This window comes from Hetaerina americana, unplaced genomic scaffold (assembly GCF_022747635.1).
Source record: "Hetaerina americana unplaced genomic scaffold, ioHetAmer1.1.p SCAF_1, whole genome shotgun sequence".
Classification (NCBI taxonomy): domain Eukaryota; kingdom Metazoa; phylum Arthropoda; class Insecta; order Odonata; family Calopterygidae; genus Hetaerina; species Hetaerina americana.
This window is the reverse complement of record NW_027286069.1, coordinates 61,449,435-61,470,013: the sequence shown is the minus strand read 5'-3', so window position 1 is coordinate 61,470,013 and position 20,579 is coordinate 61,449,435. Positions and strand designations below refer to the sequence as shown.

The 20,579-nt window shown below is 38.5% G+C and overlaps 1 protein-coding gene across 1 annotated transcript in view; it reads right to left on the bottom strand.

Moving 5' to 3' along the window:
• LOC139700722 (uncharacterized) overlaps positions 1 to 20,579 on the bottom strand; it is a 118,895-nt gene that overhangs the window by 34,654 nt on the left and 63,662 nt on the right. Inside the window, exons 5-6 of the mRNA XM_071599186.1 lie at positions 17,103 to 17,182; positions 822 to 1,133 (exon numbers count right to left, since the gene is read on the bottom strand). Of these exons, the coding sequence (XP_071455287.1) occupies positions 822 to 1,133; positions 17,103 to 17,182 (392 nt within the window). The remainder of the gene's footprint in view (positions 1 to 821; positions 1,134 to 17,102; positions 17,183 to 20,579) is intronic.

The following is a 20,579-nucleotide window of genomic DNA, read 5'->3' as shown; positions in this document are numbered from 1 at the left end:
ACGATGAGATATAAGATATTATAACAGTAATTCATTGAAAAATTTACTAATTTCTAGATTCCTCATTACCGTTCACTCCCAGCACTAATTTGAAAGCATTTAATATTAAATTGATTCATTCCATTGCATTGGATAACAGTCTTAAATAAAATATTACACAGTTTCAGTGCAATTTACAGCATTGTGGATACCATAAGCCAAGCATAAATACATACAATACTTTGGCAAAACAGTTTCATTCACATGAGATGCAGTGCTTTGTCTCTATACATGATGTTATAATAAAAAAGATTCTTCACAATGAAATGCGACACTTCATCAAGTGCATACCATACTAAGCACAGCCAAAGAACATCATCACAAAGCGGGAAGGATATCATTCCAATGGAAGGCATACACAGACAGGCTACAAATAACATACTGAAGCAAGGAAGGTCAAGGTAGTGAGTTGTATTATTTTGTTTCATGAATGAATGATAGCATCCACAAAGAATAATGGGATAGAGAGATTGAGATATTAAAAGAGTATGCAGCAACTTGGCAGTCCCATCAAAATTGGAATAAGATGCACTTCAACAGCAACAACAAAAATAAAAAATTGAAAAACAAAAATTCAACCATCAACAAGAGAGTGGGAAGATACACAGGGATATTCAATGATTATGGTAAGGATTCAATGGATACAGAAGGGGTTTCTTTTTTTTTTTGGTTAAGTTTTGTTTTGGAATCGAGTGAATAAATGGTTCATTATTCTTATCATAAAAACCATGCAGGATGCACAAAAGAGATAGATAGATAGAGAGAAGAAGTGATGGAGGCACCTTCTTCGCTTTGGCGGTTTGAGGCGTGTCATTTTGGGGGGAGGGAGACTTATCACCCACGGAGCACCCTTCGCCGATGGTGGGGGATGTCGCGGAGGGGGCGGTGGTGGAGGTAGCAGCGGCGGCAGTGGATGGGGTCGGGGCCGGGGTGGACGGAGGGGGGGTGGGTGTAGGCTGACTGTTGTTGGCCGGCGTCGTCTGCTGTGGTGGTGGTGGTGGTGGTGGTGGAGGTGGTGGAGTTTGTTGTTGCTGCTGCTTCGTCAGCGCTGACTTTCCCGGCATCACCGTTCGTGTCTTGGGTTTTCGCCAGCCCTGCAGGAGTGGGGTTGTCGGGGGTGTTTGGTCTTGGGCATTGTTGGGAACATGGGGGTCCACGGTCTGAAGATCCCCAGAAGGGGGTAGGCCACAGACGACCAGGAGAAGGTTCGGGGACAGCCAACACTATGGGGTGACCAACAATGATGCATATCCTCAAAAGGGCAAAACTTCAAATCCCAAGTGACGACGAGAGAATGAGAGATAGCAACAAAAACAACGAATAGACCCAAAAATAAGGGTAACGATAGAAAAAGACCGTGAACAGTGAAAAAATAACATCTTTGATGAGGTAAAGGGAAAGAATCACAACATTCACACACATACAGACACAAGATGTTTAATAAGAAAACATCATCCTGCGGAACAGTGGGTATGAATAATAACAATGATATGATGAGGATGTGACAAAACATAACTAGGATGCTAATTTTTTGAGAATTATTCAATAAGAAATTGGTGCTAAAACATTTCATGCATCGAAAAATGAGTGAGATTAATTTTAACACCGAGTGCTAGATATTTAAAGTGAATATTGCTGCACCATTTTTCTATACATCATATGCTGGTTCAATGTGATCCTTCGAAGATGTATTCACTCATAATTTTACCCTTCTATCTGCCTTAACATATACTGTAATATCAATCAAATAATACAATAATTCACAAGGAAAAACATTCAAATGCTTTACCATTTTTGCTGTAGGCAAAATTTCAGTACCAAGAATAAATTCCTTCCTATCCACTGAAAATTGTACATATGAAATCAAATGACTCGTAACTTTTAATGTACAATTATCTACAGTTATACTATATTTAGAAGTAAAACACAAAATTCTCACCATGAATACCAGAAGAAATGAGCTATGGTATTATGTTTTTCTTAACATATCTAAAGATGAGAAAGTAGAAATTTTTCGATCATGATAGCGGGCAGTGATTGACATGGCTCAATTGTATTTAATAATACAGCACACAGCTTCACAACTCAAATAGAAAACTGAGTAACTCTTTTCTATAACTACGACAAAATACTAAAGTCGAATTAAAGTCAAATATGATTATTTAGGTGCTTGGGCAGAAACTTTGAAGGCCTTAAATATTGTTCATATGCATACAAAAAATTCATCACTGGAGAATAACTACTTAAGCCAGGATAAGAATCAGCCTACATTTGCAATAAGGCTAGCCTCATTAATCCAAAGTATATAAAGTTAGGCTAAAAACTATTCACCATCTAAAAAAATATCCACTGATCAGCTTTAGTCCAACAAAGGGCTTAATTGCTACAAAGACATTATGATGCAAACTGCACAAACAGAACTTAAAACACCTATGTAGAGGAATGCTAGAAAAAATGTGGAAATACTCATTATCCATGAATAAATATTAACATAGATCCCTAGTAAAGCTGCATTTTATATGGTACGATGAAAATTCATTGGAATTAGGTTAGTGATTAAACCAATGGATGAAAATAAGAGACCAAGGAAAAATCTTGATAGTTCACTTTCTCTATACCTAGTAAGGTATTGCTATGATGAAAAAAACTGACTTTAGGATTAAATAAATAAAAAATGCTTTTAGGTCTCCTGAACATGTTTTCACATTTTTCAAATGATTTTTGTCTGTACATGATAGGTTTTTAGCTGACAAGTTAACTTGAAACAATTAATGAGAACAGAATGACTTTTATATTTGATATATTTTTTAGGAACTGAAGAAGTGCATTACAGAATTGGGTGGAAACTAAATCTGATCCACCAGAACTGATCTCTTCAGCATTTGTTCAACTTGTACCATTGGTGCCACCAAAACAATCATTGGAACATAGTGGGAGGACTGAGAAATACATATTTTTATAAAACCGATAAGAATATCTAGGGAGAACCATTGTATTCTCTGATTAAAATAATCTAGTTATTAGCATGGGATATAAACCATCATATGAATAATCTTATAATGCCAATCATTTAGCCCATCTTGAACGAATTATGTAAAAACATATTCAAAACATGGATTTTTAGTGTTTTTCAGACCTATCTCCATGTGGTCGCCACGACAACCCAATAAATTACTTGATCATTTAAAGTACCCCACAGCAATTTCTGGTGGCACCAGTGGGTTCGATCCTTCTATTCCCAAATCAGCAGCAGAGAGGAAAACAATAAAATGATGAACCTCTCTCTCAAGAGAGAGAGAGAGAGAGAGAAAAGCAACACGTCGCTTATATTCGTGGACGGAGTACTCGAAAATCACTTCATCCATACCTTTTGGGGCAGTAAAGTGTAATCCCATGTGTGCCGCACAAATCCGAGCGAAAGGGACGGATCGATGAACGCATTTGGGGCCACGCCGAGCATCCGTGACAAAGAAAGTCGCCCGAAGTTATATGCACGTGGGAAGCCTGGGCTTCGAAATCTCCTGAATGTCGTTCTCCCTTCGCCGTATCAGGCGCACTTCCCATGCGCCCCAGAATCTTCCTCTCCCAGATTACCGTCGCGAACGACTAATTGTACAAACAAGACCACTCACGACTCCCAACTCTCCATAATTTGAAAAGATGGGGGAACGATGCTCCGGAACACGCAAGTAGAGGCGCGGGTCGGCGTTCGAACGACACTTCAGATATCCAGACGCCGTCGATGGGCTCGCTGAGCTTACTTGAAGCAAAAAATACTTGAAAATCAGGTGTGATAATGAGCGTCCATCATTTACGCAAGACTTGGAAACACATCATCTGGATAATCTGAAAGAAGTAAACTTCAAAGCAGTGGTTCAAGGACTGTGAGAGGCAGGGGAGTTAATGGGAGTAGTATCACTTGTGATTCTTAAAAGTTATTCGACAGTAGAGAAAAAAACTTTTGAAAGTAGGTGAACGCATAATGAGTTTTTATTTATTTTCTCGGAAGATCGAGTAAGTTTCGCCTTTGTGACCCCCCAAAGTACAATGCATCTACGAGGGTCATCCGGAAAGTAGTACCCGTTCGTGAAATAAAGACACAAAAGTAAATATTAACAGACATAAAAAATTTTATTTGAAAGAGGATACTTTAAACTACTTCTCAACATAATCTCCAAGCAAATTAAGGCATTTGTCATAACGTGTGACAATAACGTATTCCTGCTGCATAGTCCTTCGCCGCCAGCTCATTGAGATACGCGAGGGACCCATCTTGCACAAATTTTTGCATAATGCAGATGGTGTTTAACAATTTCATGAACAATTGTTCGAGAAACATTGGGAAAATGCTCACAGATGTCATCAATTGTGACGCGCCGATCGTTCCTCACGAATTCGTCAACTGAGCTCACCAGTTGGTCTGTAATGACAGACGGTCTCTCCGAACGCTCATCGTCGTGTGTGTTCCCCCTCCCCATGTTGAAGTTGCGACACCACCGCCGAACAGACGACTCGTCCATTACATTGTCTCCATACACCTCATTTAATTGGCGATGAATATCACATGGGCGAACGTTTCTTGCATTGAGGAATTTAATCACTGCCCTCACTTCACAACTGGCGGCGTTCTCAATTTTTTTAAACATTGTAAACAATCACAGAAACAACACAGGCAATGCTAGCGTCACGCAACTTGGCTCAGAGAAGGCAGACAAGCCACTGAAGCTATCTGACCTCGTCCAGCGGCTACTCGCGTCGTCAGCACTTCATGCGGCACGAACGGGTACTACTTTCCGGATGACCCTCGTACCATTACCAAGAAGGTAAACACGCGCACGCATAATTTTATATGTATGTGTGTGTCTATATATATATGCACAGACACAAATGTATTTAAGAAATGTATGTGTGTGTACATATATATATATATATATATATATATATATATATATATATATATATATATATATATATATATATATATATATCAGTCTGACCTGAAGAAGGCCTCAAGCTCAAACTTACTAAAATGTGTGTCCTTTTACGTGGTTATCTATTTTATTTTTGTGTTCTATTGTACCGTCCAATTGCTATGCTATATATGTGTGTGTGTGTACATATATATACACACACACACACACACACACACATACACACAAACACACCCGCGCATGTATAGGCGGAATCTGGAAATTCAACGGGTTTCTGTGACTAATTCTGTGAGTAAACAAGGTCGAAGATAAGTGACCCAGAACTCGGAAAAATAACCAGATAATTCCTCATGGTAGGGTATGAGTCAGCTTGCAATAACGCAGATATTCGCCGGGAGGGTGCTTACCACTGGCAATGAGTTGGTCCGAAAATGTCATTCGTTAGGCTCATGTGGAATCGATTAAGAGTCCATGAGAGCTAATAGTTACGCTATAGCGCGATGGGAAAATGACAAGTAATTCATATAAAATCAATTTGCAGTAAATGTAACACTTTCTTATAAGGACATATATGCAGCAAAATCAATTGGGAGGGCGAAACAGTAACCCACCAAAGAATAAATGAACTCATTTTAATCGCAGTCATGTCCAGAAGGTTAACCTTAGCACAACTTCTGCACCAAGTAGATAAACTCGTCAAAATATAAAACTATTTTTACACACATTTTCAAGTACATTTTAGGCGTTAATATGTACATATATTAACTGACTGATTTCGACTATTTCTTGTCTTTAATAAATAAAAACACGAGGACGCATGGAGGCATGACTATCAACGCATAGACTCATCGAGAGGGTGAGGCAAAGGAGACAAAACTGGATGTTAGAGGAAGTGGCCGGGGTGGCGAGCTGCAGGGAGTTCGGTGGAGGGGGTTGAAATAAATTGTTAGGAACTAGGATAGGATGCTTGGCAAGGGGGAAAAAGAACACAGACATTTGTAACAAACGATTGAAACTGTTTTGTATTTCATATAGTCAAAAAAATAATGGTTTTGTCTTTGAAGGTAATAATGCACAACTTTAAGGAAAAAATAGATTTAGTCACCACACTCATAGTGTGACCCCTTCGATAATATTCAAACGGCGCGACCATAATACGAACTATTATTGATGCCGTTACATTAATTTAGTTACTCCATTTATTTGTGAAGCGATAATGCGTCTGTGATATTGAATTGTATTTTTTGCATTCATGATGACGAACTATCATTTAAAATGGTCGGTAAAATTGTGCTTAATTACGTGACCAAATTACTAAGTGTATTTCTATTAATTTCAATCGAGATTTAAATTCGCTGTGGTATAAATACTTCATTCGGCAGATTAATTTATGAACTGATCATCATCAAGAACAAGTTCAAATTTAGAAAAAAATTCAATGCCTCTCCACATTTTAAGCTCGTATTTTATTTCGATACTCGTTGATTTCGATCAACGTAATATAGAAATTAGTCAAAAGTGATTAACATCACGAAAAATAAAAACCTCCGACAATTAAATATTACAGGCCCACCGGTAATCAAAAAGAAATTTGCAGTTCCCCTTTATAAATCTAATTTAAGACAAAAACGGTGCTGCCTGTATAGCTCACAAATTGCTACTGATATGCCATACAAAAAAGGTTATTAATGACATTTCATGGAATAGAATAATTAATTTCAGATTTCATATAATTCACCCCGAATGACAACTCTTCATTAATTACGATAAATTTCCAAACAAAATATTAATGCTCAGCATGTGAGGTAATATGCTCCGAAATGCGATTAAATATCCAATAAATCCAAGGAATTCAATCAGTGAAACCGCAATAGTTTCTTTCAGACTGAATTTCTAGAGTTCACCCTGCAAGCAAACGTCATAGCACTAAAATTCTCTCAAGAGGTAAAGTGTAATCCACGAATGAATATGAAATATCATAATGAATGAATGGTATATCAAAAGGTCGGAAACTATAACACAAATATTACCCATCCTTTCTAAGAGTATCTAAATTTACTACCAATTACAATAAAAATGACCAACGGACGGTTAAGATGAGAGATACAGTATGTTTTAAAAGTTTCCTTTAAATGGGAGAATAGAAAATAAAGTGACTTACGATTCCTTCTTTTTTCCTTATTTTCCCCTTAAGGTGAGCATATCTCAGTCAAGCTTGCGTTGGCTGGATTTCTATAACGTGACATTTTTCAAATATATAAGCCAGCGTTATAAGGGGAATTCCGCAAATAACCTTCCGCGAGTAATACCGTGAATGTCCGAAACGCAATTACTCCCTCAAGAACTTCGGCGAAAGAACAAAAAAAGTGAAGCACACTTCGACGCGCAACGGCGAATAAAGAGAAATCCTCTCCTGTAACGGAGTTGGTTTCGAGGTGAGATCTCAGCCGCACGGGCAAACCACACCAAACTGACTGACAACAGGCAAACGACTGGTTTTCGCGTCGAAAAGTAAGCCAAATGGAGGATATACTTATGCGCAGGCGTGGATGCGGTCTAACATGATAAAAGCGGAGCAGGAGGAAGGTTAAGGACAGCGAGGAAAAGTAATGGTTGAGGCAGAGTGAGACAATGTCTGTTAATTTTTTATTTTTGTCTCGCTGTGTTTGAAAGAAGAGAAAAAATTGTCGTAGTGAGTTCGTACACTTAATCATCATCGTATTTTTTCGCGACCTTCTAGTAAGAGGAAGAGATTGTTCCACGGTCTTAGCACGAAAACACCTACTTATAGCCTTGGCGATTAAAATCCTTCGCCACCTCAAAAACGGCGGGTCTAATTGAGTGTCGTGCCAAACGCAGATGGCTTGCTAATGAGTGAGACGAAGTGAGAGAAAGATAATGTGGCATTGGCCATTTTTACGAGTAGTCGCAGAGCGTTTTATTTTCGAGTTCAATATCGAGTTTCTCTAAAAATTTCAGAGGCTTCACCAGGGGAAAGATATTTGGATTATACGCCAAATTAGTTTATTAAATTTAACAACAGGACTTAATTCTACCATGTGACGGGGATAGAAATGTTGCGGTGGCTATCGTAATGGCTTCCCACCAAGAGGGCCCGGGTGCGAATCCCGAAGGGCTGCGTCGAATATTTTTCAGAGGTATCTCCATCTTCCTACTTGAGGTGCTTTGTGGAGGGCACTTCGAGTGAGTACACCGTCCGTCGGATGGGAAGTTAAACTGCGGACACCTGGGCACTTTTAGTTAAGTGTAGGCCAATGCTGACGCCGGGTTCCTCTCCATTCTTGTCCATCCCTAATGGCGCAAATGACCTTAGCTGTCGGTCGCCTGCCCTAACTACTACTACTATTACTCTACCAGGTGGTTCACTTGCTGGTTTTACTAGCTAAAGCACTTGCTCAGATAATATCCGCAAGGAAACATTGAAATCGGAAAGGAAACTACCGCATGAAAATGAATAATGGAAGTGGTATTTAAATGATTTACGTCATAAAATTAACGAAAGTTAATGGTTATCCGTTTCCACCAGGAAATTTTTCTTCCCATTTCCTGTTTTTTTTTCACGTGGAAGAATACAGCCAAACATGAATATTCGGACGGCAACTGGTCGTTGCTGCTCTTTTTTTTTGGAGGAAATTATAGTTTTAATACCTACATGTACTGAAAGTGAAATATTTTATACAAAATTACACCAAATCAAATCAAATTAAAATTTAAATCAATATCTATATAGATATAAGAATTGAATTATACATTGGGGATACTATTTGGCTATCAAAACCAACAGTCGCCGAGTATTCACGTTCTGTTCAGTTATACTGTCAAGTATTCGCGTTCAATTTCACGGAACCTCACCAAAAAAGGAAACAGATTCACGAAAAAATTAACATTTCATGTTAGACGGTATTTGGCTGAGATAATAATTCCCATTTAAATTTTGAAAAATTGAGGTTTAACGAATTAATTAATTCAATTATGAAACGATTAAAGTTAAAGCTACAAAACCCTATAACATGAACAAACGATTGATCTCTAAAAATATACTCGTAACTATAAATGGTGTTCATAGAGCTAGCCAAATGGATATTAGAATGATAATATATTCACGCGAAGGTCATTTTAATAGATAATGACACTGAGTTTATATACCAAGAGACACCTCTTAAAGATGTTCCGTTACTGATTTAGAGTATCAGATTGATACCTGGACGCTGGGGGGTGGGGGTGGGTTGGAGAATTTGAATTATACGACAGCGCAATAGAGGAGCACGTAAAAGTAATATAAGATAGCATCATCAAAGAAGATGACAGGAAAGAAATAAAGAATAGTTTCACAGAGAAACCACAGCCGGTTATCGGCCAAGAAGATCGCCAGGTGACTGGCAAAAGCAAACTATCGGGAGGGGGTTGAAGACTATCGTTGCTTTCTAGAGCGAACGTCCTCCATTCTACGGCAATGTGCGTTAAGGCATAAGATGGAGTTGACACAAAGATAGATAAGAAGTGCGGTGGGTATGTGGAGGTATGGAGGAAGTGGACGCGGTAAGAGGGCAAATGAATAGCCGAACCACTAGGAGCTGCGGTCGGAAGACTTCTGGTGAGATATATGGGGGAAGGATACAGGATAGATACCTGTATGAAAGAATGAAGACCCTACGGGAGGGAGGAAGCGGTTAGATTGGATTATTTTACATTAGCGGATGCTACTATCTCCACTGGGAGGAAGGGATGATCCCCGAATGGTCGATGTAAAAATGTGAGCGGCTTCCAAGTCACCAATGCCGGGGGAAAGTCGCATTTGAGGTGCATATCATCGTCTACCACTCTTCTGAAGAGTGGTAAACGGAATTGATTAAATAAAATTCAATCGATCACACAAAAACCTAATTAGAGATTTAATGGTCCCTCGAATAAACCAACATCCAAGGATAAAAGGGTTTCCAATAAGGTCTAGGCAATTATTATGAAATTAAAATTCATCAAACATATTGTAATTATTAGCATTTAAATATTTATTTTGTACAATTTTAATTGTAACTTATACGATTCACTTTTACCAAACTATAGTTGATCCTTAATGGCATCACCGTAACTCATATTTTTAATCGTTAATTAATTATTGATGCTTAATCGCTCTACAAAAATTCATAATCGCTGATTCTTGACTTGATAAATATACTGCCAGCAACAAGTAAACTGATATTGACTGAATTTGATATCGGTCCTATGTCTGTTTCTTTCCCGATTATCGTGCAAGGTAACATGGCAAAATCAAGAAATGATAGGTGATCGCAATTACTTCGCAGCAAGCGAGGGTTGGTGTTGGAACTGATAATATGCCCAAATCCACCACCGCAAAATAAGTACCTCCAAGCCTTTCATCATCTCTGACTGATCTGGAACATAAGGTCTTCCGTTGTCTGCCCACTCTTATTAATTCGGATACGGTACAACAGTCTCAACTAGTGGGGCACTGACGTTCTCTTTGAACTGAAAAGCCTGATGATAAGGTTTCTCAAACATATTTGAATTAGAAGGGACTGCGATCATAGCTGCCTAATACATCATCAGTAAACATTAAAAACTATTCAGTAAACAAGGGTGCGAATACCTGTAAAAACACGGTTATCGCACTACAAATAGAGGCGGGCAGGGAAGAACTGGCATGATGAATCCGTCGCTCAGATAACCAAATGAGTAAACATTTGATTGACAAAAGAAGGGGTACCAAGTTATTATGTCAACACCCATGTAAAGATAGATAGAGTGGGTGTGGAAATGAACTGGGACGTGACGAAGGAGAAAATATGACAGGGATTGCTATTTTGGAGTGCAATTTACTGTTGCAATAAAGTATTAGCACCGGTTAGACATGAATTGCGTCGCCTCGCAATGCTCAAGGCAATGAACGAAAGGGCCTTTACGAATAATTCGCAATACGTTGTGCCATTCTTCTCTTAACTTTTGTTGCTTTTAGCGAGAAAATTAAGTTACACAATATTCGTACACTAGGCTAAGTTGCTAAGGACACAAGTTGTCGAAAACATAATTTGGGTACACGGCAGGGGCGGTAGGTTGGAAAATGGAATGTAGAAGCATTACATGGTTTGAAAAGGAAGGAATACAAACAGGCGGTAGAGGAAATCATGGAGGATGGTAAAGAGCTGAGTACTATCGAAGAAAATTGGGAAAGTATCAAGAAAGGGTTATCGAAAGCCGCAAAAGACACTATTGGAACCGTTAACGCTAAAAGGATTAGGAAACCATGGATCACGGATGAGATGATTACAAAGATGGATGAGCGGAGAAAATGGAAGAATGTAAATACAGAATTAGGCAAAATGAAGTACAAAGAATTAAACAATAAATTGAGGCGGGCAACAAATAAAGCAAAAGAAGGATGGCGGAAGACCCAGTGTGAGGATATGGAAAGTTTACAGAGGAAGGGTGAAATTGGTGCGCTGTACAGGAAAGTTAAATCTTTATCGGGAAGTAAGAAAGGAAGGTCGATGATAGCAGTTAGAGATAAGGCGGGTAAGAAAATAGTCGACGCAACCGTTTGGGTTTAGGAAGGGCAGAGGTACGCGTGATGCCATTGCAGTAATGAGATTATTAATCGAGAGGAATATAGAACACAACCAGGAGGTATTTGCCTGTTTCGTAGATTTCGAAAAAGCGTTTGATAGAGTGAATTGGGAAAAACTAATGAGTATATTGCAGAAAATAGGAATAGATTGGAGGGAAATGAGGCTAATCCGCAACCTGTACATGTCTCAGACTGCTCAAGTGCGAGTAGGGAACGGGGAGTCCGGATGGGCAGTGTTAGGAAGAGGTATAAGGCAGGGTTGCCCATTATCACCGTTGCTGTTCAACCTGTATGCAGAGGAAATGATTAAAGAGGCATGGGAAGAACTGGAGGTACGAATGAAAGTGGGCGGGGAATTCGTAAAATCAGTTAGGTTCGCTGATGACCAAGCCCTAATTTTTTCAGTCAGCCAAGGGGTTGCAAGCATTGCTGAGTGAATTAGAAATTCAGTGCGACAGGTATGGGATGAGAATCAATATTAATAAAACAAAGGTTATGCGATTTTCTAGAAAGAAAAAGGCGAAGCTTAACATTAAAATAGGAGGGCAAAAACTAGAGCAGGTAGAACAGTTTACGTATCTGGGAAGTGTTTTGGACCAACACGGTCAATGTAGTAGGGACGTAAGGAGAAGAATTGCGCAAGGCAAGGAGGCTTTTACCAGGAGGAGGGAGTTGATGAGAGGGACGTTGAGTAAGGATATTAAGAAAAGACTCGTAAAAACTTTGATATGGAGCGTAGCTATGTACGGCGCGGAAACGTGGTCATTGACGCGGGAGGATAGACGTAGACTGGAGGCTTTTTAAATGTGGGTGTGGAAAAGAATGGAGAAGGTGAAATGGACAGAGAAGAAAACAAATGAGGAAGTACTTGGTATGGTGTGCGAAGAGAGGGGTTTGTTGGGAGAAATCCTTTGGAGGCAGGAAAAGTGGATGAAGGGGGTATTGGCCGGCAGTGGGATGCTGAAGACTGTAATTGAGGGGATAATGTTAGGCAAACGAGGAAAGGGAAGGAACAGGATAGGGATGTTGGACGGGATGAAGGGAGGAAGAAAGTACTCAGAGATGAAGATGGGACCTGGTATAGAGTAGGATGATGGATTCTGTGTTTTGTTAGGAGTCACAAAATGTTTTATTTAGTAGCTTTGTCCATCCAAAAACCTACCTTAACCGGTAAATTACCTAATAATGATAATAATAATAATAATATATATATATATATATATATATATATAAACACACACATAGTATATGTATACTAGAGGGGCAATAACGATAATTCGATTGCTATGAATAAAATTTTGAATACTTCTTCAATAGATATCATTAATTTTAAATGAATTCGGTATATTTTTCCATCGAAAAAGAATAGAGTGCATTTTTCCTTTAGCCTGTAGGTAAATATATTACTTTTAAACATTCAGTTTTTTACATTATTCTCCAGAGAGACCGGCAAGCGTGGTAGTTTTTCTAATAAAAACAATCGAAATAAATTAACGGTGAAAACCATGACTTTTTAACACCATTAACCTTTAAAACATGATCTGGAAGGAGTGTAGAGATCGAATCGAAAGTAAATCATTAACAAGTGAAAAACTTGCACTTCGTAGCAGTTGTACGAAAATATTGTGCAAAAGTATCATTGTGCTCGGAAACGTCGCGGATAATATGTTGCATAAAACGCCAGCTCTTTATAAGGCCAAGAAGAGAATATTTGCATACACTGAAGACTGTTTCCTTGGGATCATTGCCTGATCAGGTGTTTGATATGAAAAATATTGGGATTCAGATTTAAACCGCATTGTGGTGAATTTTAAATGTTTACAAGTAGTTTACCAAGAAGAAAAGTTGAACTACATTCCGTAAGTATTAAAACCAAGTATCAAGTGCTATCAACAGTACGCGTTAGTTCGTGACTATATTTCTTTACGCCGGCATGCTTTTTACGCTGGAATTGAAAATTGATGTCCAACTTAATGAGGTGAAATTTCCTCTGCTCGGTTGGAGAAAGAGTTGAATGACTCGAAAAATTTATTTGAACTCAAGTAACTTCAAACTAAAACACTCAACATTGTGATGCCATTGGCAAGTTCTGACGAAAATACGAACGCGACCTAGCATTCTACCCATGAAATAAGAGGCGTGCATGCAGTTCAGTTGCCGAATTAGCCCTATAATTCTGATAAGAGCAAAACGACTTAAGCAACCAGTTAATAAAATAAAATCAGGAACCAACAAGGATATTTTACGAGTGATCCAATGCAGATAGTTATATATAACTGAATATTAGTAATGTACAGCAGTATAGGAAGGATATAATACCGTGGACGTTTTATTATGACAAAAATTGAGGAGTAAAAAACATGATACAGTGGGTTAAAAAACAGTGTAAGAAGTGATGGCTAACTTATAAAATTAAAGGGTCAAACCCCGTGGATGGGCTATAACCAATGACCCATTACAATGACATAGCTTCACCAACCTCTTGTTGATCCTCAGTTACTTGATCAACACTCATAACGTTCTATTATTTAATTACTTTATCCAAATAATCATAATAGTCACCGATATTTATTGGTTTTCACAAATATTTTCAACCTTTCATTTTCATTATTCACTCATTGAACAAATAATTTCGATTTCGCTACTGTACAAAAGTGAAACTCAAAACAAAGATCAAATCATGAAATAATTGACGAACATACAATGACAGTTGCTGGTGAACTCAGGAGTTAGTTATGTCAACATCAATCGTGTAGTCAGCCGGTGTGTTAGAAGAACCAATGCGAGAACTAGAAAGCAACAGCTTACAGCGATGAGGATAAAATTGCTTGAAATTATACATATATTTGTTTCACTTCTCGCCTTCTGAAATATAAATATGAATTAAGAAAAAAAAATAATCGCCGCTTCAGAGAATTTGGATTTCCGGTTGGATATTCTCGGCTATGTTCCAAGGAAGATTACGGTACAGCGGATATTAGGTAATCTACAGCTGATTCAGGTTGAGGAGCAATTGGGACGCACTTTCGCTTCATTATCTGCATACTAAATCTCGGACTGAAAACGTGTGGTTAGCATTCTTGAAGGCCCATCATTATCACACGAAGAGGAAAAGAAGGAATTCCTTCAAATTACGTACCATTAAGACATCGCAGTGAATATGAAAAATTATCACAATTACAAACTTTTCAATTGTCAATGACTAATTGACCTGTGCTATTTCAGGATCAGAACGAGTGGCAGTTTTATAAATGTGCAACTTTATACTAGAAAAGTAAAGCTGATACCTAAAACAAGAAATGAACTCCTTGCAGAAGGCATAAGGAAAAGCATGTAACCCCTCTTGATAAAGATTAAGCCAGTTGTACATCGATGCAGATTAAATTATGAAGAAAAATTTCAGTCGTTCACCGGCAGAAATAATATGAATACAATAGATTTTCGAACATACCATAGAAGTGTCGTTTCCGTTTGATATGAGGGTGTTTACTTTTCAGAGGAAATCCAATACCACTGGGGCTGCATTACTGACGGATCATATATACGCACTATCAGAAAAAATGAACATATATACAATAATTATCCAAAAACAATTGGTGGAAAACAAGACCCGAACTTCATGATGATGGACTGAAAGAGATGAAAATTTCACTCTCTTTCGGTCCTCCTTTGATTCAACGGCCATTGATAATTTTTAGAGGAAGCACCCGGCGTGAAGAGGCTCGCTCAGCCAGAGAAAGTTTCGCCAATCGGGAGGATCGTTACAAAAGGACGGACACAGAAATAGGTTGGCGTCAGACTTCGGAATATATCGGTGCGGATCGGCTGAAGAGATCAACAGGTGGATTGCGAACGGAGTCTTTGTGGCTGGCCAATAGAGGGAAGACAGGCCATCGATTGGTAACCATCTGAGAAGCCAAAGAGGGGCGGGAGGCAAACATTCATTTGAAAGCCATCTTCGCCTTTGCGTAGAACCAAAGTGAGGGCAACTGCGAGCCTTTCAACGACACATTACTTCATCATGAAAACGATGCGAGTATTAGAGCAGATTTTAAACCGTGAAACTTCGGCCAAGGGCGAAAAAGATTGAAGTCAGTGAGCGCACGTATCGCTGAAAATTCACGCGCACTGCCAGCATCATATCTCAACCTGGAAGATCTCACGTCTCAAACTTGATTACAAACGCACTTCGTAAGCTCTCGTCATGAGACCTCATTTTCTATACAGGAAGAACAATTGAACACACCCATATTAGTTTATATGGATATATAAAAAAGTCGGCAATGGAACGCATATTATCACAAGTTCTAATTTTAAAAATTTGGCGAATACTTTCCAAAAAGATCATTTTACGATGGTTTGAAATTGTGAGAATTACAGGAGGGCAAGAGTTAAAGTCACGGGTTAGCAAGAGTGAAACCGAAATCCTTTTTTATAAGGGAGCTCATACGACTTGGATAATTTCATAATATTTTTACTACTTCTCAAACACATAAAAAACTGAAAAATGTAATCACCAAAAAACATAAATCTTTTTCAACCTAGTGGGAAAATATTTCAAGGTGGATGCAGAGTCTTAATCATAAGCCATAACCTTATTGCATCGTCGAATAAAATTCTCACAATCTCTCTAATGACCACGTTTGGTGGAAAAATGCTGTTAACTGAGGTTATTGCAATGTTAATTCAGTGTAAATGGCAATTAAGTCTAATAATATAATAATTAATTCAGAAGTTCCTTTCCTAAATAGCATTGTGAGCACATGACAGCCCTAGCAAGGTCTTAAAAATGGTTATTTCAACTCGCAAGCATTGCTCTGGAAGATTAACTAACCCAAAACGCCTGCATACAAAATTAGAAAAATGCTACTTTAACTAGGTCTCATTTGACTGCAAGAATAATAGTTAAATTCTTCGAATATACACAGCTAAACATCTTAAAATAACGCGCGTTTTATAGGCAATTAAATAAGTTTATATGCACATGTACCAACGCTTCTTATCCAAGGTGCAATACATAAGAAGTGTACCATAAATTACTTAACTAATTGCATGTAGCCATGGAGGACATTGTTCACAAGTTGTTATCAGAGAAATCGCCAGAAAGACACAAAAGGAAATTTTAGCCATTGGTGTTGCACGGAGCTGTTTCAAGAGATAATTAATTCTAGACCCTGGCCCCAAAGATTTACAAAGCTTTTGACTGTGAATAGGAAACACAACAAAGTTTGGAGGATATCAACTTCTGCTACCATCTGAGTGACTAGGACACAGCGCACAGGGTACGACTAAACTTCGCCTAAACTAGCAAACGCGAATTCACGGAGAGTAACATTCTATACAAGTCTACGGGAGAAGTTTAACACAGATCTCCGCTAAAAATGGGAACGAAACACGACTACTCGTTATCATTCCCCTCTCCCCTAACAGGATATCTCGTTCCTTCCCGTGGGTGAGGGTTCTCTGTGTCTTTCTTTCTACGCTCGGGGCTGCCCGCACTAGCACGAACTCACCAGCAGGGGACTCACTTTTTCGTCAAAGAAACCGTGGTCGTCGGTGCGTTGCTGGCCAAGGAGCCTGTCCGTCTCCAGATCCGTGTCCGCTTCTTCTGAAACCACAGAAGGAGAAAAGGATTTAATCCATGAAACAAAAAGAATAACAGAATAATCATCACCATTGAAGCCACTTAACAAACTATTGCATTTGTATTAATCATTAACTCTTAATAATTTTTTTTTATCATCACAAGGCACAAAGCTCCCCTTATTTGTGCGAGCAGGTTACCTTCAGGTTTCACCGTGCATCCCATCGATTAAAATCCAACCAAAAGAACACCATCTAAGTTGTAATACCAAGCACAAAACTTAAAACAGTGAGGGTCAGTGCTAGCAATAGTCCATTTAACACGAATCAGATAGCATTGGACGGAAATTTTTCAAGGGAATCATCATTAATAACAAGACGATCCTCGTTAAAAATTCAAACACCCGTTGTCAAGTAGTTAATTGCCGGGGTTTAAAAAACAAAGTCGCAGAATTTCATCATCTTATTCAAAGCACATGCGCAGATATAATTTTTGGAACAGAAAGCTTGTTTATTAACTGATATTGCCGACGGTGATCTTTTCCAAAAATCCGATTCCATTTATAAAAATGAAAGAAGAAATACAATCCGGGGCGGTGTCTTTATTGCAGTAAAAATTCTTGCATTGGCAGGCTTGAGGTAATTCCAGGTAATGGTTTGGAAAGCGTTTGGTGCTCGAAAGTCCTCAATCCAAAATATTTATGAATGCGCATTCAATATACTGCCGGACGACAGAGATAATTCAATACTATAATTATCTCAAAGGTTTCTGATCCCAAAACAATGATCACGACTTTATAATCGGTGGAGATTTCAATGTCCCCTCTATTGACTGGAGCACATATAGTTTTAAAACTATACCATCGAACCATCTTCAGGTACAAGAGAAGATTCAACTTGTGACACATCATATTTATACCTGTTCGAGGAAGTGGGTGGGGGAAGGGTGAGGCGTAAGGTAGGTGGGGACAAAGAGGGGAAATACGAAAAACCCCAACAAACAGGGAAACTAAAGAAATGGAGAGTTAAAGAGAGGGGGAGTGGAGAGAGGTAAGCATTTCTTTAGTTTCCCTCTTTTCTGCCCCTTCCTAATACAAGTCTAAATATGTATGATGTATCACCAGTTGAATCTTGTCTTGTACCTGAAGATGGTTCAATGAACTAGAACGCGTTGTACGTTACAAATAAATCTATGGAAAAGTGTAAATTTGTTTTTCTCATGACGAACTTCCACTACATCTCGCCTGAATCTGCTGAATATATTCGGAAAACTAAATGTGGAGGGTAAAGACAAAGACATCTGCGAATCACTATTGAATTCTGTTACGTTGAACTCCTTGCTTCAACTTGTCACTTCATAAACTAGGGGCGATAATATTCTTGATTTGTCTGCAACGAACATGCCCAAAAAAGTCTTAACTATAGAAACTATAAAAGGAATTAGTGACCACAGTGCAGTAAATACTAAGTTTTCGCTACATGGGGTCCGAAATAAGAAGTCTAAAAGGAAAATTTACTTGTTTAAAGAAATGGACTACAATGGCCTAAAGTGCGTGTTACAGAGTCAATTTGCTATTTTTAAGAAAGCTAGTAATCACCGAAATACTGAGAATAAGTGGAATCATTTCCTTGAAATCACGCGCTCAGCAGTAACCAAGTTCGTTCCTAGTAAATTTATAAAAGATAATACGGAACCTAGATGGTTAAACGCGGATTTTAAAAAGGCATTAAGACATTAAAGGCTATGTAACGCCAAGATGAAAAATATTAGGGTTGATATCTCAAGCAGCAAAAGGAATGAGCCAAGATGATTACAAGATATCTAGGGAAAATGCCAAGAAAGAATTTCGGAAAGCGTTAAGCGTATTCAAAAGGAAAATGTTAGCGGAAAATTTGTAAGAGAATTCAAAAGTATTTCGGTCAGACGCCAGAGAACTTCGGGAAAATAAGTCAACTGTTAATTCACTCAAAAATGATAAAGGCGGAAGAGTAACCAGCAGTTTGGAAAAGACTAACTTATTAAATTCCTTCTTTCAAACCGTCTTCACTAATATCTCACAGAATACCCCCGATAGCTTACCAAATCGTGCCGGCCAACCGGTGCCCAAAATTGAAATATCATATAATTGAATAGAACGTTTGCTGAAAAATATTAAGCCTAACGAATCCTCCGGGCCCGATGAAATACTTGCTCGTATATTAAATGATCCAGCGTCGAAGATGGCACCGTCATATTAGAAATCATATTTAAGTAGTCGCTAGTAGATCACAAGGTTCCCAAAGAATGAAAAGCAGCTAACGTAACACCAATATTTAAAAACAGAGACAAGGAGGATTCGAGCAATTACAGACCAATTTTCCTCACATCCATTTCGTGCAAGGTCATGGAACATAGTTGCTAGTTCGATCGTGAGACATCTTCATAACCAATAGTTATTAATGAAAAATCAGCACGGTTTCCGAAAAGGTAGATTCTTTGAGACACAACTTGCACTTTTTGCTCATGATATTCTTGCTTCGGGAGAGAGAAATATTCCAATTTCTCTAGATTTTAAGAAATCCTTCGACAAAGTACCCCTTAGTAAACTACTCAAAAAGCTAGAAGCAAATGACATAGATAATAATATCCAGGGTTAGATTAAAGACTTTTTGTATGGTCGGATATAACGAGTGGTCATGGATGGAGTTAGCTCAAATGCAGTAGAAGTTACTTCAGGTGTTCCCCAGGGAAGTGCTTTCGGACCTCTTTTATTCCTACTTAACGTTAACGACATTGGCTCCGTAGTCAGAATAACATTTTTGACAACAGTGAAGTCATATTCAGGTCAAAATTTATCTGGTGTGTATTCACCCCCTACCACACACCCTGGCGGTGGCTTGCAGGGTACTAAAACAAAAACAAAATTAAAAAAACAATAAGACTCAACTAGAACTGTCCGGTCTATCTTTCTCCTGGCGAAATCCCTTTACATATTTATAAAAAAAAACAAATTTTAAGTAACCAACCAGAAAATCGATTTGATAGCTGAGGGTAGAGATCACTAAGCTCAAAGGCGTGAGAAATTCACACATCAGGATAGGGGAGGGGAGCAGTTCTTTTCCATGCCATGACGCCTATAGTTTCCCAGACAGATCTGGTACCCGAAACATCACACAGCTCGAGTGAATCTGAAAGTGTTCAAAGGCGTTTTTTCTCGGGCATTGAACTCGGATCCTGCGGATCAGTAGTCCAGGGCTTTATTCACTAGACTATCACGTTCCCCTTCCTATAAAGACGACCCTGAAAAAAGGGGAATGCGAGCTTTTCGAACTGAAATCATTGGAACATTTAAAAAGTCAATAACTATCACTACATACGCACGAAGAATAATACGAATAAAAAATAAAAATAAAAAATATTTTCCACGCGAATTTTATACCAT